This window comes from Cheilinus undulatus, linkage group 7 (assembly GCF_018320785.1).
Source record: "Cheilinus undulatus linkage group 7, ASM1832078v1, whole genome shotgun sequence".
NCBI classification, from domain to species: domain Eukaryota; kingdom Metazoa; phylum Chordata; class Actinopteri; order Labriformes; family Labridae; genus Cheilinus; species Cheilinus undulatus.
In genome coordinates this window covers 25,191,807-25,208,826 of record NC_054871.1, presented here as the reverse complement: position 1 = coordinate 25,208,826, position 17,020 = coordinate 25,191,807, and the positions used below count along the sequence as shown (strand labels likewise).

At 38.0% G+C, this 17,020-nt stretch overlaps 1 protein-coding gene across 1 annotated transcript; it reads left to right on the top strand.

Moving 5' to 3' along the window:
• Positions 1–566: 566 nt before the first annotated feature.
• Positions 567–16,161, top strand: LOC121512238 (atrial natriuretic peptide receptor 2-like). Its single transcript, XM_041791408.1, has 21 exons — positions 567–691; positions 2,180–2,307; positions 3,113–3,213; positions 3,678–3,780; positions 8,047–8,192; positions 8,495–8,567; positions 8,792–8,936; positions 9,051–9,137; positions 9,260–9,403; positions 9,702–9,823; positions 10,032–10,176; positions 10,313–10,361; positions 10,452–10,553; positions 10,663–10,782; positions 10,999–11,092; positions 11,394–11,481; positions 13,770–13,909; positions 14,124–14,276; positions 14,692–14,790; positions 15,506–15,597; positions 16,051–16,161. Exons 1-21 carry the CDS (start codon positions 567–569, stop codon positions 16,159–16,161), a joined length of 2,367 nt encoding a protein of 788 aa, XP_041647342.1.
• The last annotated feature ends 859 nt before the right edge of the window (positions 16,162–17,020 follow it).

The window sequence follows — 17,020 nt, the reverse complement described above, 5'->3', positions numbered from 1 at the left end:
CACGTTAATATTTGCAAAAGTGATGCTGCTGCTGTTTGAGTGTATTCAGATCATTAATTTGTTCTCACAAGCAGCCTTGACTTACTGATGAAACACTTGCCATGTAAAGCCTTACATACACCTGAAAAATGCCTTTACATCTTATAGTTTCTTGTCTTTTGTGCAGGAAGCTTTCTGTTGGCATGATCTGGACAACACAGAGTATGACTGTTGGCCGATCAGCAACCCAAATGATTCCAACATGATCAGCTGTGGAGGCATGTTTTTTTTTTTCTTAAATTTGTGTGTGTTTCCAGGTTCTTCTTCTTTTGAGTGTTTAACTGCAGTAGAACCGGCTGATCTTGAGTCACTTGGAGTAATTCATGTGTGAGAGTTTACGGTAAAATCAGACAGTTTTCTTCCTGCAGCTGCAGAGAAAGAAGCCAGCATCTATCCTAGTGTCATAGTGTTATCATAGCAGGAGTTGCCAAAGAGAAATTTGTAAAATAACAGAGCATGACTGTATGTGAATACTATGTGAGTGTGTGTTCAGGTGGTGTGGATCTTGCATTGTCACAGGTCTGGAAATGGCCTGGGTTCAGCGGCCTCCAGAAAAGGTGACAAACGGGGAAGAGTTTAATGTTTCATACACGGTGACAGCCTCAGATTCCTTCTACGAGTACACAGTTAAGAACAAGATTTTCCAGTTCAGGTGAGTGTGTTACATAAACACCTGGAATCCTAAACGTCTGCCGTGCCCATGATACACACATAAAACTCACACTCATACAGTCAGTTCATTTCATTGAGTAATATTGCTGATGTGAAAGACATAGATGACAGCTTAAGAGAAGACACTTTATGATGACTATACAACTAAAATGCACTGTATGTGTGTAACCAGTGATGTGATGAAGAGGCCTCATCAACCTAGATATCATTAGTGGGTTTTGGAAATTGACTGCTACAGAGATAGGATATGGCGCCAGTGTTTGTTTGAAAGGCTGTCTGCATTAATGGGAGATCTTGATCAGCAACAAGGTAGACCCTAACATGGACTTCTGGTATTTGTAAAACTAGATTAATTTTGCAGAAGTTGCAAGAAGCTCTAGTGGCTTTGTTGCTGACTCTTAGGTACAGTTCCCGTCCTTCCCCCTTCAATTTTATTCATAAACAAAGTCTAGCAGCTATGTAGTGATGAGAAGTATGTGGACTGTGAATGTTGACTTGCAAAGAGAATTAAAGAATGGCGGAGCTAGCACTGTTAGCCACATTCTCTACACCAGTTTCACGGTGTGACCTGTCTTGGATGAATTGTGCTCAATTTTGAACTCAAAAGGACCATAATGCTTTGAGACAACATTCAATTAATACATCAGACAGTTTTCATATTTTTGCACTTATTTTGAAGGTTGAACAGTCATCTTAATCAATAATTCGTGGGACATTTATGGCAGATTTCTCTTCTACATGTGGGCTCGGTCCCATTACTACTGTAGTGTATGGAACTTGAAGGGTTGCCCTATTTCCTACGGCATCATTTCCTCTCTATCCCTTTTTAATTTTGTGTTAAGGGGTAAGCAAGTACTAAAAATGAGACACTGGGGTAAAAGTTAAAAATAACACTGAGCCTTAGAAGAGGCACCCTTAGCACCCTACCAATACCTTCCAATGAGAATCAGGAAACCCTACCCCAAACTGTGAACACTCAAACCCTGGGGATAAAGCAAGAAGGTAGAGGCAAGAGGTGTATTGGGACCGACCCTTACTGCACCTTCTGTCCAAATAGTTTCATCTTTCTTTTTTAGTTTAAAATAGCTGCTTGTGCAGTATCTGCCAATGAAGTTCTGTCGGTAAAGAGTGGTAAATGTTAATTTGAATCAAAAATATCAGCAAAGCACCTACAGAGATTTCTGATTGATGAAGTTTGACCCTTAAAAGAAGGCCAAATTACTTAAAAACACTTCCTACAAAACCATTGAAGATATGAGAGGAACTGCTTTGACCACAGGGGGTGGCAAAATCAACACAAGCCAACATTTTTCACAGGAGCTTTAATCAGTGTTTAAACATGTTTTCATTTTTAGGTTTTAGCTCTGACGAATCAAAACTGGCTCTCATGATTTTGTTTTAAAAACAGCATCCCAGCCTGTTGTGGTGATGGTTGTTGTTTTTCAATCCACCTATCTTTTCTTTCTAGTAATGCATCAGATGCAAAGAGGTTCTGCCATGAACACGAGTGTCCGTCAAACTGGAATAATGCAGATGAAACAAACTGCTGCGTGTATCATGCTAACATCCATTCTTGTCCTCTTGGTCTCATGGTGAGTTATTTAGCACTGGCTTCATCTCATTAAAGACAGTCTAGCCATCTTTATTTTCTACTTCTCATTACTGAAAAACAGCAAACATGAAACTTTAAGGACAGTTAGAGTTCTCTATGCATTTCTATTAAACATTACACTCTTTTTAACTACTGTTGCCCTTTAATGTCTTTAAACATGGTTTTATTTTCTCACTCTTATGAAAACATTTTTGACTCTCACTCTTATCATTTTGCTAATACCTAATGGTGAATGGACTTAAGCTTATTTAGCATCTTTTTCATTGTCTGACTTCTCAAAATACTTTTCACAATGCAGATTGCTTACACTCTGATGGCAAAAGCTGTTACGTAGTGTCCATCAGTATTCATTAATACCATTAATACACATCCGTACACCACTGATGCAGCAGTAGGAGCGATTTGGAATAAGTGCTTTTCCCAAGGACACATCAAAATGTGATCATGGAAGCAGGGGATCAACCCCTGACCTTCCAGGTGAGACAACCAACTCACTTACTGATCCACAGCCCACACATCATAGCTTGGGAGGTTTTGATATGTCTGTGATTTAAAAACCTGAATTTGTTTTGTAAAACGATACCAATGTGAAGACCTTAACAACCAAGAAAGATATCAGTTTAGTGAATCATAACACTGCTAAGAGTACAGTCACTAAAGGAAGAGAAAATTAGAGACAAGTCTTTCAGAGAACAAACAGCTTGTTGAACTTGCATAACTTTATTACGTACTTTAACAGTACTTTTGATCAAGACCTCTCTGAATCATTGGTTGTCTCTTAACAGAAAGAAGGGGGAATCTGTGGCCCGTGGATCCCTGACGATGGTAAAATAGTGACTCACACTGTGTCTCAAGCTGGCAAGATGACCCAAAAATACTGGACTTCAAAGGTGAGAAAACTTAGTAAAAAAGAAGGGTTAAAAAGAGTTCATTTAAACATGTGATGAGGTGTGGTTAACATTCATAGACTATTACTAGTTGTCTCATCGCAAGCTAGAGCAATTAAACAACTGTAGTTTCTCTCAAGACATGCTTTCCAATGGCATATGAATGAGCTCCGTTTATTTAATTTATTTTTTGTCTGAAGGAGAATTGAATAAAAAAGATGTTTTATAAAAAGGATGATTGCATAACAGACATATCAGGGGATATTAGTCTTGTATATTGCAGCATATTTCATACATGATTGCCTATGTGACATTTTAAACGAAGTAACAAGTTAAAAATTGAAATCAATCTGTGGTCTGAATGATTTTGAAATCTGTGATAGGATTTATAATGACATTGTAATACTGTAACAAGCTCCCACACAGCAGATGTTCAATTTGATTTTTCTCTGTGTTTTCTCATCGAGGTGGTGCTGATCCATGTAGGAGTCACTTCAGTCATTGCACATATTAAAATAGGACAGATGCATGCAGCGCTGGAGGCCAAAGTGCTTGTTGTCAGTGCTCAAGGTCTGTCTGTTATAGCACACTTGTGAAGTTTTAAAGTTTATCTATTTAGTAATTCAGTTTGAGCTGAAGAGAGCCGGAGCATGTTTATTTACACCCTGAAAGCATACAGAGGCACTGAGGCAAAAGTCAACTTGTATGGGACCTTGAAGTGCAATACAGATCATTTAAAAAAATCTGCAACATTATCAACTGGATTGCCTAATTAAATTAAGTTAATGATTTAATGATTTTAGGCTCTAAATATCTTGACTGATTCAACATCAGTTATTGTGGAAGTAACTTGACAATCATGCTCTGCTTTATTGTCAAGTTTACCATAATGGTAGCATTATTGATCAAATGTAGGTGTTATTTATACAATAATGTTTGAATCCATAAACCCATTGGAAGAATGTTTACAAAGTTCATATACAAACCAAGAAGTATGGCCATTTTCTATTGTGGTTACATCAAAACCATTGACTTTGTAAATCATGACAGATCTTCACTGTTTACTCAAGGGGAACTTGGTAGAACTTTATTAAATGGGCTCAAATCATCTAGTAATCTTTTAGTAATTGGTGGCAATTATCTAGTACTTTATCAGAAATAAGGTAGTAATTAGCTGTTAATAAGTTGGAGTAATAAGTATATAACTCAGTATTTACCAACTGTAATGTAGTGATCATCAAGTAATTCCTTGTAATATTGTGGTAATTCCATGGTAATTAGATGATATTTTACCCTAACCCTAGCCCAGTACCCCTAACCCAACCCTTGTTAAACAGAGGCAATTCTCTGAGAATTTACAAAAAAATCTTAGAAATAAGATTTCAATGATTTAATAATTCCCTGTGAATTTCTTTTTTTTGGCCCACTGAATTAAAGTGATTCCTTCTTGAATCTCTTGAATCTTTTTTTTTTGTGTGTAATTTTCAGGGTTAAGTTCAGGGTTAGGGGTAAGGGTTTCAATGACCCGCCCTGCACAGGCAGTCCTGAGTAGAGGTCCATGGAAAAGGCACATACCACACACATCGCTCTGGGAACTCCAGCTCAACATTACCCAGACAGTGACATTGGTCACTAGCAAGTAAAGGTACATTTTGGTGGCAAATATTAGGACAATAATATAATAAATAAGTTCATGGTTTTCAAAAGACAATACATAGTACTCTACATTGATGCGAATGTCAATGGATGAGTGAAAGTGTAAGTAGTAATGGCTAACCTTGCAAAGCAGATGGATACGCCCATTTCCTTGTTTCTCACTGGCAAATCCATCATGCAAAGTTTCCGTCTGAACTGTTTGGGCCAGGTAGAAAGTGACAGAACCAATCAGTGAGGAGGGGCAGTATTTTCAGGCACGGAGGAGTCATGACGTAAGCAAGCAGCAACAAGAGGCCTGCGCCGTTATGGTGGAAGACATTAGCGTGGATGCTGCTTAAGCGCCAGTTTTTTCAGAATTGGACATTTCTTTGTTAAAAGAAGAACAAAGAACAGCAGTGAGTTATTTTCTTTTAAAAAAACGACAAAAGTCGTGCGCTGATATGTCTACTAGAGGTGTTTCCGACTGAGGATTTTCATAGTCGAATCTGATTTGTCAGATTTTGCCTTTAGTCGACTAAAAGTCGAACAGCGTTTCTGCTAGACTTTTTTTTTATCCCAGTCAAAATGACCGTCAGTCCTCAAGAATTTCGGCCATTTAGAACAACTACCAGATTTTTGTTTTAACATTATTTTGCTGCATTTACAGCAGCAAAACGCATAACTCTCTCTCTTATTTTTATTTGTGTAAGTGGTTTAAAGTATCAAAATGAAAGCTGCACGCGTTTCCTTACACATGCAGTCAGTTACACAATATACGCCCACGTTAAACTCATAAACAACAGTTAGCTTCACATTAGCACCGTTAGCCTGTTAGCACATTGCCCGCTATCGTAACTTTGCAGCTCACAACAGCCAAATACCATCCTCCACCGACAACAAAGAAGCATCCAAACGTAACTCCCCAGTGCTCTGTTTACTGGACACTGCGTTAGAACTCTACATTTCAAATGAAAAATGAGTCTTACCGTCAGTTGCTAATATCAGTCCTCATGATGATATAACTGTAACCTCTGCTAAAGCTGGAAATCCAACCATCCTGGTTTATTTGGACTAGTCCTGAAAAGACAAAAGCTCCACAGCAGATAGTCGGTCCAGTCCTCCTCTCATTAACGGCTTATCCAAGATTACTTCTGCTAATTAGCCAGGACATCCCGAGCATTAACAACCAGCTACGTTGAAGAGAGACAGAGTTACAAGCTCCAAGCGGTCCATGCCATTCTGCACGATATGATTCTGTGTTGACTACAATCTAACTTTATCTGAGGATTGGTCATAGGTAGTTTATCGAAGTCCACTACAACTCTGCCCGGAGTAGGCCTCTCTCTCTCTGCTGCTGCATCGGTGTTTACGAGCTACACAAATCCCTTTGTTTCAGCCTCTTCATTACTCGCAGTGATGACTAACTCAAAATCCCTTCATACCGCTGATGATATTAAACCTTTGGTTAACCAGGAAAACCTCACTTAGATTAAAATTCTGCTTTATGAGAAAGCTCTGGTCAAACTTTGCCAAGCAACGTGGATTCTGTGCCTCTCCACTCTTCAAGGTCCCAAAGTCTGGAGGAAGAGTGGAGAGGCACAGAATCCACGTTGCGTGAAGTCCAGTGTGAAGTTTCTACAGTCAGTGATGATTTGGGCTGCCATGGCATCTGCTGGTGTTGGTTCACTGTGTTTTCTGAAGTCCACAGTCAACGTAGCCATCTACCAGGACATTTTAGAGCACTCCATGATTCCTTCTGCTGACAAGCTTTATGGAGATGCTGATTTCATTTTCCAGCAGGACTTGGCACCCGCCCACACTGCCAAAGGTACCAAAAGCTGGTTCAATGACCATGGTGTTACTGTGCTTGATTGGCCATCAAACTGGCCTGACCTGAACCCCATAGAGAATCTATGAGGTATTGTCAAGAGGCAGATGAGAGACACCAGACCCAACAACACAGATGACCTGAAGGCCGCTATCAAAGCCACCTGGGCTTCCATTACACCTGAGCAGTGCCACAGGCTGATCGCCTCCATGCCACGCCGCACTGATGAAGTAATTCATGCAAAAGGAGGCCAAACTGAGTACTGAACGCATAGAAATCAACATACTTTTCAGAAGCCTGACATCTCTGTTTAAAATATCCTTTTCTTAATTGATCTTATGTAATATTCTAATTTTTTGAGACACTGAATTTTGTGTTTTCTTGTCTGTAAGCCATAATCATCAACATTTCAAGAATTAAAGGCTTGAAATATTTCACTCTATGTGTAATGAGTCTATATAATATATGGATTTCATTTTCTGAAATGAGTGACAAAAATATTGAACTTTTTCATGATATTCTACTTTATTGAGATGTACCTGTAATTAGCCATGTGCTTGCCGCCTGAGGAGATAAACAACCCCAGCAGCAGGACAGTAGATGTAGTAAATTAGGCAACTTTTAGTTTATATTAACACATTCTCGCAACATATCTTATATGTTACACAAATATAATATCAAGTATTCAGTATTTACTTATTTGGTTATTTGCATGTTTTCTGCCGGACATTTTTACCAGTTATATTTTTATCTGCCGGACTTCCGCCCTTTCTACCGGCCAATGACCGGCGAATGCCGGCTAACAAAAGGTCAGGCTTAGCAGCCGTGGGCACCCCCACGTAGTCAGAATGGTATGGTCTTGGTTACATAACAACATTCCACAATGGGGTTCATTTGAAGGTTTGTTGAGGTTGGTCACCAAATTGAAAAGGCTAACTCAACCTAACTTAAGGTCATCTAGTAGCAGGTAAAGAGGTCTTGAAAACATGCTCATATTTCAGATGAATATTTAATGGAACTTTTCAGTTTCCTAAATAAAACGTGAGTGTAGCTTCCTCTGGAAATAGTGAACAACTGATCACAATTGTTGTCACCGAGAGTCCCGAGCAACAAGTGCCTAAGTTGGACTGACGGCACTGTAAACATCCTATCAGTCTGTCAAGAAGTCCCAGGCCTAAAATATAGATTTTATATCACTTCCAATGTGCTTTTCAAAATAAGTGTTTATCTGTTTATCTGCTATGAGACTAGCCACATTTTCACACAATGCTTTTATTCTGGTTTTATATCAAGGACAGATATTTGATGAATGAAGTCACTTCCATGTTCAAAGTAATTATTATAAAAGCTAAAATGTTTTCACAATATTTCAGTTTGTGGAGATGATGTCTGTGAGCTGGAGGAGACCTGTCTCACCTGCCCTGCAGACTGTGGCATCTGTCCCATGTCCATCGCTATCAAGGTGGCCATTGTGCTCCCTGTAGCTCTCTTTAGCAGCGGCTTCATCCTAACCATGGTGGTCAGTTTGTGCTACACACAAAATTTTTCTGGGTTAAACAAAATGATCAGGTGCTCAGAGTAGCCTCTACTTTTAAAATCACTTCAAGCTATTTATAAAATAGTTTTTGATCTCGCTATTCTTTATCTTATTTGATTGATTTTTCCCAAAAGTTGGATGATTACTGTTAAATGCTTTGTATTTCGTATTCTATTTCTATTCTGTTTCTGTTTCCAGATCTCCCCCTTGTATGTGTAAATCTACTTATAAACCTGATTAGGATCTCTGTTTCTCTCTAAGATATTTGAATTTCCTCCCTGCAGTGGCTCCAGTACCAGAAACAGAAGATGCTTTGGGATGAAAGCTGGGTCATCAATTACAAGAGCATAATATTTGGTAAAATGTTGCACAATGATTTTTGAAAAAAAATGCACATTTTTGCAATTCATCAGTAATGAAAATGTCCCATGAAAGCTCTTTGTATTTATTATAAAACTCATCCAAGCATAGCCAGGATTTTCTTTCTCTTACAATTCAGGAATTCAGGATTTCTACAAACTCTTTTGAATGAATATTAACTTTTTTTTTTATCATTAACTTTATCTGTATGTTGTCTGCAGGCAGAGAGTGTTACCTGGGCCTTGGCAGCATTGCCAGCCTGCAGCACTTCAAGAGTGACTCCAGTGTCAGTCGAACTACAGATGTGACTGTGTGTACTGGAGTCAATGCCCCCTTCAAACCAGGCTTCATTCAGCCAGGCATCTAGTGAGAGATACTTCATGAGTTTATATAAAGGAAATTTGAATGTACTTATTCCAAGATAGTAGATTTTTAAAAGTCTATTCTACATAAAACTTAATGGCTCTATCTGTCTTTCAGTGATGGGAGAACAGTGGCAGTAAAGCATATCCAGAATAAGCATTTCACCCTCTCTAAAACCATTAGGAAAGAGGTGAAAGAAGTAAGGTGTGGAAACTTGTTTGACGATACAGAGGAGAAATATTAATTTTCTGATCATATAAAGTCTTGTCGCTCTGATTGAAGACAAAAAAACATTGCATTTTCTGTCATGTTTTCATATTGATTAGGCAACTGGACCACCCAAATCTGTGCAAGTTTATTGGTGGTTCAGTGGAGGTCCCGTACGTCAGCATTATCACAGAGCACTGCCCCAAAGGCAGCCTGTCTGATGTCCTGCTCAATGATGACATCCCCATCAACTGGGGCTTCAGGTGAGAAACGATTTCACAAACACATTTCCTACAAAAGAATCATAGCACTCAAACAAACAAACAATCAAGATTTGTAACCTTTAGATTGGAACACTGTTAGATGAAATAATTTTTGCCAGTAAGTAGACTTCATTTTCAGTCTGCACAGTTCACTGGAACAAAAATCAATGGAATACTAAAATTTTTTATCTGAGAAGACCGTGCAGTAACTTCTACTGACTATTGCTAATCACAAGCAGGAGTGTTAAATACAAGTGTGTCAAAAACACAAATAGTAACTTCATTTCTTCTTCTGCAGGCTGTCCTTTGCCACTGACATTGCTCGTGGGATGTCCTACCTCCATCAGCACAAGGTGTTTCATGGGAGACTCCACTCCAGAAACTGTGTAGTTGATGACCGCTGGGTGTGCAAAATCTCAGGTAAACAAAAGAATAATCATCTGTACACATGAGCTGTGGTGCAGCCTGTAAAGTAAAGTCAAAGGCTTTTTCTTATTGCTTTGTGCTACAGTTATTGGGTGTGCACTGAACAAAGAGAGAAGAGAGGACATTTGTCTAGAAATCATTGTACTCCACAGCTACATCCTTCTATTGTAAACATCATATATTTTTCTTTGCTTGTATCTAGATTATGGGCTCACAGCTTACAGAAGAGAGGACTCTGATGTTGTCAGTAATGGCTTTAATTGTGGGGCTGTAAATCGTATTTACTGCGCCCCAGAGGTCTTACTGGGAAGCTGCTCTAATATGACACCAGCAGCAGATATCTACAGGTGAATATTGAGAAATTTTAAAAAATGTGGTTGGTTAGACATGTGAGATTCATACAGCTTCACAGAAGTGTCTCTGTCCAGTCTTCTGCAGTGAAAAGTACAGGAAAAATAATCAGTTTCTTCATCCTCTCCTCAGCTACTCCATGATTCTGGTTGAGATTGCAACTCGCTCTGACCTCATTTCAGTGAGTATGACAGCCCACTCTGCAGATTACAGCCTTCAGCCTCTTTTTGATCTCTGCTTTGTAAGCAGCGCTTCTCTCTGACAGGACCAGGCCGAAGGAGTGAGGATGGACGTGATGTGGCGCCCTCCCCTGCCTGAACTCAGAGCAGGGAAGACAGATACAGACTGCCCCAGTCAGGGAGAGTACTGTGAGGTCTGTGCCGTGAAAAACTGTTGGAAATTCAAACTGAACTGAATATTTAGTCTTGTAAATGCTTGATAAGTATCACAGCTTTGATTCTGTATGATTGTTTTTTTCTCAGCTTATCAAGAAGTGCTGGTGTCATAATGTCACCATGAGGCCCACGTTTGAGCAGGTGAAGAAGATGCTTGACAAAATGAACCCGCACAAAGTCAGCCCTGTGGACATGATGATGAACCTGGTAATAACTCACTGAAATACAATCAAATTAATAACATTCAGTATGAAATACAGTCATAAACATGTTACATTTGCCTGAAACTGTACAGAAACGCCACATGACACAAAATATGTATTGAAATTACAATACCTAATCAACAAAGACAGAAGCTAAGAAAATAATTCATAAAGCTGTCTGCTCCATTTGAATATTTTTGCCTCAAAAAATTATTTGTAGATGGAGAAGTACAGCAAACATCTGGAGGCCATAGTTGCTGAAAGGACACAGGACCTTCTTCAAGAGAAGCAGAAGACAGATCGACTTTTATACAGTGAGTCAGGAGAACTATGAGGAGTGATCTGTGAAAGATTTTTTCAGCTTGGATGATTGATTCCAAATATGTTAATACCTAATACAGTTTCAGGGAATTTGTGTTGAAAGAATTATAACTGTTCAGTCAGTCTTGTATTTAGTCATTCAATAAGCCACTTGCACACAAAATCTAAAAGGTGTTGAGGGACAGATCAGATGTTCTTGCTGCCATCTAGTGGTGCTTCATTTCTTCATCTCTCTGCCACACAGGCTGAAAGTTTTTCATCAGACCTACTTTGAACATAAAACTTCCTTTTCAGGTATGTTACCAAAACCAGTGGCTGATGATCTCAGACAAGGTCGAACAGCGGAGGCTCAGAGCTTCTCCAACGCCACCATCTACTTCAGGTGTGTGTTCTCTAAAGCAAGGGTGTGTGTATGTGTACCTGGAAAAAATTGTGGCCAAAAGTCTGCAAGTACCAAAGCCCATAAGTGAACATACATTGATTCATTGTACTCTGTTTTGCTGTAATAATGTACATTTTGGTTGATTTTTCAAGATTTTCAGCCATTTATCTTATTATCTTGGCATAAAAAAGTGAGTTTCCCATGATAGTTTGTTAATTTTCTTAAATTCTTTAGAAAACAACCAAAATGCTCACGTGATTATAGGAAACAGTGTTAAATATTATGGATGTGGCATGATGGTATGTTTTTTAAACATCTTTGATATGATCTTTGTCTTTTTTCAGCTATATATTTCATTTAATGTCCAAAAAACAACATTTTTCATTAAAAGCATTTGAGTGGCCATTATTAGGGTTAAATGCAGTGCTGTGTGGAACTTTTAGGCATGTTTTGGCCAAATTTAAGGCGTGTAGTGGCGAGTAAGTCCACCTGAGGGCAGCATCAGTCGAAAGGAGGATTGACACAACCCTGGGGCATGTGAAAATAATCTGTTAAAAAAAATAGCAAAGTTAACACCTTTAGAGCAGAGTCAGAGCCCATTTCCGACAATTAAAGAGAAAAATGGGGAAGTTAGGCAATGTAAAAACAAAAAAGAATCCTAGGTCATAATTATGAAATAAAATGTTGTAATCATGAGATACAAAGTCAAAATTATGTGATAAAAAGTCATAATTATGAGATAAAAATTCAAAATTATGTGATACAAAGTCAAAATCATGACTTTTTACCTCATGACTGTGACTTAGGATTTTTTTGTTTGTTTTATAATTGCCTTACTTTCACATTTTTTCTTCTTTATTTGGTAAAAAATGGGCTTCCATAGTCAGGGGTGGATGTGGCAAGTAAGCACAGCCTAGGGTAGGTAGTAGGGTTGCCACGAGCCCTTGGTTGTACTGTGGATGTCCCAAGTGCCTGAAAACCACCATCTGTCTTATCACACAACTTAATATCACTAATAAGTTGATGAAACATAGACATTTTACAGGTGAATAGTGGTGCTAAAGGGCAAGATAGGTTTTAATGGTGTGAGATTACTGAAACTTTAGTGTGACACATGAGGGACAATAGTTTGACATACACCTGTTTAGGAGTGTAAAATTCAAGGTATAAAAATTAAAAAGATGTGATTTTTGGTTGGTTTTATGGTATTACAACAGTCTTATTATACTTATGTGGTTTATGTCCATTTTTATTTTATACTCTAAGCCTTATTTCTGCTTAAATTAATTCAAACATTTAATATTTGTAATGTGTCTTATGTTTTCTGATATAATTAGCAGGAAATAAGTAGAATAAATTGTGAAATATATGTGATTTCAGTGAGTTTTACAATAGTATAACAGTTTTATTAAACTTAAATTGCATAAATCAGTGTATATTTTTTTTGTGAGCCTTATCACTGCAAGAATTCACTTAGTTATTCAATATTTGTGATTATCCTGTTGTAATTCTAAGATAAAACTTGTGGTACCACCATGACTTCTACATTAAACTGAAGCTGGTCATGTCTTTCCTCTAAAAGAGGTCAGAATCCAAAGGCAACCTCACCTTGTCTTGTAAAATTAATGTTTTGCTTTCAAATAACTTTTTAATGTGCAAGTAAATAATCACTGGTCTCTCAATATGTTTATTTTCAATATTTTTTACATGCATACACTTTATGTGATTTATGTATTTATTTCTAACCATAAACAGGCAAGGAACCACATATGGTCACTTTGTTGACATTGATTAATAATGAAAAATGATTTAGAAATTAGGTGAAAAGGTGAAAAAAGTATTGGGATGTAGACCAATAATATTCTAGGGCTTAAAACGTGAATTTCCTAGTATTTCCAAGTCAGTGAATGCCCTAGAAAGGTTAAGGAGGTGTTTGTGGGTCCTGAGGCTAGACCAGTTTAAAAACACATTTTTATTTTTTAAATGCCATTTGCCCTGTCTAAAAAGCGGGGGCATTTCAGAAAATGTGAAAACTGTGATCCATTTGATGATGTTTCCCACTTCTATAGATCATTATGTCTTCACAATTCGCCCCTGTTCAAGACTAATGAAATAGTTTGTTCACAATATTATGAGGCTATATACAACTTTAATGCTTGTATTTCTGTTTGATTTATAGTATCAAAACGGTCTATCATACTGTGTCACAAAAATGTTTCTGAAACTTTTATGACAAAGATAAACTTTAATAATATCAAATTAAATACTTGATTATTCCTCTTTGACAGTGATATTGTTGGCTTTACTCAGCTGTCTGGAGCCAGCACTCCTTACCAGGTGGTGAACTTCCTCAACCAGCTCTACACAACCTTTGATGACATTATTGACAATTATGATGTCTACAAAGTGGAAACCATAGGTGATGCCTGTAAGTGAGGATCATAAACTAGACTTCTTAATTCAACCACTGTCTTTGCTGGGAATTTAGTTCAAACTGGATGGTAGAAAGAGGTATGATTAAGATGGTCAAATGGGCAACAGTTATTTTGTAACAGGAAGTTATTTCTGCAACATTTTGATATCACTCCATCTTTCCATTCTGTATTACCTCTTTTTTCCTGGAAAAATGTCTAACTTTGCAGATATGGTGGTCTCAGGAGTCCCTCGAGAAAATGGCATCAATCATGCTGGAGAGATAGCCAGCATGGCTCTGGATCTGGTCAGTGTCTGCCACAGTTTCAAGATCCCTCACAAACCAAACACGCAGCTGAAGATAAGAGCCGGTATCCACTCAGGTACTCCAGCAATCTCACCCATGTCCAACATCAGTTTATTCAACCACGAATGATCAGCTTCCATATCATTTACCAATCAAACTGGGCCCGCTTTTAATCTGAAGGATGAGGGTAGTCCCATAAACTAACATAGAACTGTGGATAAAGTTGGAAATTGGGAGGAGAGAGCGGGGAATGATAGGTGGAGTTCATGATTTGCTTTTTTGGTTGGAAAAAAAATCAAGATAATAGATGTCTTTAAGAGCATCCTGTATACTCTATATTTCATCATTTTGCTGATGGATTTTGTTTGGATCATAACATTAATCTTTGCCATGGTTCATTATCATTGATCTTTGTAACTACATATCTGCAGATAAAAAAACGTCACAATGTCCCAGTCACGATGATGCAGTCATGCTGTTTCTTTTGCCAGGACCTGTGGTGGCAGGCGTGGTTGGTACCAAAATGCCTCGCTACTGTCTATTTGGGGACACTGTTAACACAGCGTCACGGATGGAGTCAACCAGTGAAGGTAATCGAGGATTAGGCACACAACCTCTGATCCAATTAATGTCCCTAAAGGGAATGAGTGGTGTCAGAAGATTTCAGGTTAGATGAGGTTTCCATTATGCTGAACTGTGTACATGAGTCGTCTAAGATAGTCCAGGACTGATGCATAGGCCCGTTGTATCTCTGCTTCTGTTGTGTCAAACAGAATTGTCTCTGGGTTACAGCAATGTCACAACTAAGGAGAGTTAGAGGAGGGACAATGTGCTCACCTAATCATCTGCATTAAGCCTGTGGGATCATGGAAAGTGCTGAGAGGCTGTGCTCAGAGAGGGTTGCTTTAAAGCTAAATATAATGTTGAGCAAACATAACATTAGACTTGATCTGACAAATATATTAGGGGAAATCTAAATAATCACAATTTTATAGTTCCTTGCTGCACACTGTGCAGTACTTGCACGTTTTGCAAGCAACCTTTTAACACAAAATTCAATATGTATGTTGAAAGCTACTCAGAATTGACAAAAGTAACTCTTAATCTGCTATATTCTGACTCATTTAATCTATAAAAATACAAATGGCTTATTGTATTTTACATTTAACATTTTATTAGGCTGTTTTATAACTGATGAAAACTGCTGTATTTTGAAGCACCATGTTAATACAAAAATATTTATCCATAAATGTCAGGATAAAAAAAACATGCTGTATCAGATATATTAATAACTATCGTCCACAGCCCTGAAGATCCAAGTGAGTGGTGCCACAGCAGACCTCCTTCACACGCTCAGAGGTTACGTTCTGACATGCAGAGGAACTCTTAATGTGAAGGTGACATCATATGTATATATAAATCAGTGTATAAGCTAGCCTGTGAAGAAAAACAAGTTATTTTGTTTCATGAGATTTGAAAAGATCACAGGAAATTCAACACTTCCCTCCAAAAGAGAAAAAAAAGGTGGGTCTGCATGGTATTTGTTCCTTTTTACTCAGGGAAGTCTTGTATTATCCTCTTCATGGTTTCTTTTCATGTCGCAACCTTAGACCTCTTTTTGGGTGTTGGCAGTGTGACATGGGGGAGGGGTGAAGTCTTCATTCCCAAGGGAGAGAGGCATCATTACTGACACTTGTGATGTCTTAAGAGGTGGCCGCAGCTGCTGCTCCTCTGCCCCCCCCCATCAAACCCTAATGGCTTTATTTAAAATTCAAAGGGAGACATGCTTTGCAATATGACTCTCCTCTATCTTTATCACCCTGACTCTACTCTTTCTTTTGGCCTAACAGGGAAAAGGCGAGATGACAACATGGTGGCTAGAAGCAAAAAGAGACAATGACACTGACCCACTGCTCAGAACATCAGAATCCAGAGAAGTCCCTGTGCCAGTCAGTGATTAGGGCGTGAAAATAATTGTATGGCATCTAGTCCTGCTCTGTTTTGTTTAAGTGAAGGTGTCTAGTGAGCTATACATTAAGTTTATATGTAGTTCTGCAGTTATAGGATCAAAAATATTGCTCTATACAGTGCTTAACAAATTTATTAGACCACCTGTCACATTTGTCTCAAAGACCATCCAGCATCATGAAGTGCTTTAATGTGGACTCTTTCATTTTCAGTGAGCTCTCAGTGTTTTACCATTTTGAACAGGAATGAGGGATTTCAAACTGAGTTCACCTTTTTATACCCAAATTTGAGCTGGTTCACTGGGCTTCTCTGAAAAGTCCGAAATGAATCAAGCATAACATCCAACCACTAAAACTCATTTTTCTGTTCAGGAATGCAAGTAAATAACTATAATTTGACATATGAATCAAGAAATAATAATGTGCTTTACTATTTTTTCAGTTTTTTTGTAAATCAGTAAATTTTAAAAATTCATGGATAAAAATAATAATTATATTTTAGCATTAAAAATATCATTTGGGTTAAAGACCTTCGACATATTGGTGTATTAACCATTGCAGAAACATAAAAAATGATTTTGGTAATTACCGATGCTGTTAATTTAGGGCAGCTGTGGCATAAACCTGACTTTGGTTAGGGTTAAGGTGGTATAATAAATTTGTTAAGCACTGTAGAGTCAAATGTTAAAATGAAAATCAAAAAGCTTTTTGTAGCAGTGTTTAAAAATCATTGTTCCATTGTTGTAACTAGAAGTAACAAAGGTCATCACACACACCTTCAGTCTCTTATAGGCACACACATTAATGTCTATAACAGCCTTTGCCTTATATTTTTTCAACCTGATGCACTTTT

Excerpts from the sequence above, each read along its gene's own strand:
- LOC121512238 (XM_041791408.1), top strand. The coding sequence starts at position 567 with ATGGCCTGGGTTCAGCGGCCTCCAGAAAAGGTGACAAACGGGGAAGAG. Across the intron at positions 8,937-9,050 it reads TTCATTCAGCCAGGCATCTA|TGATGGGAGAACAGTGGCAG; the intron begins GTGAGAGATACT and ends TCTGTCTTTCAG. Across the intron at positions 9,824-10,031 it reads CTGGGTGTGCAAAATCTCAG|ATTATGGGCTCACAGCTTAC; the intron begins GTAAACAAAAGA and ends GCTTGTATCTAG.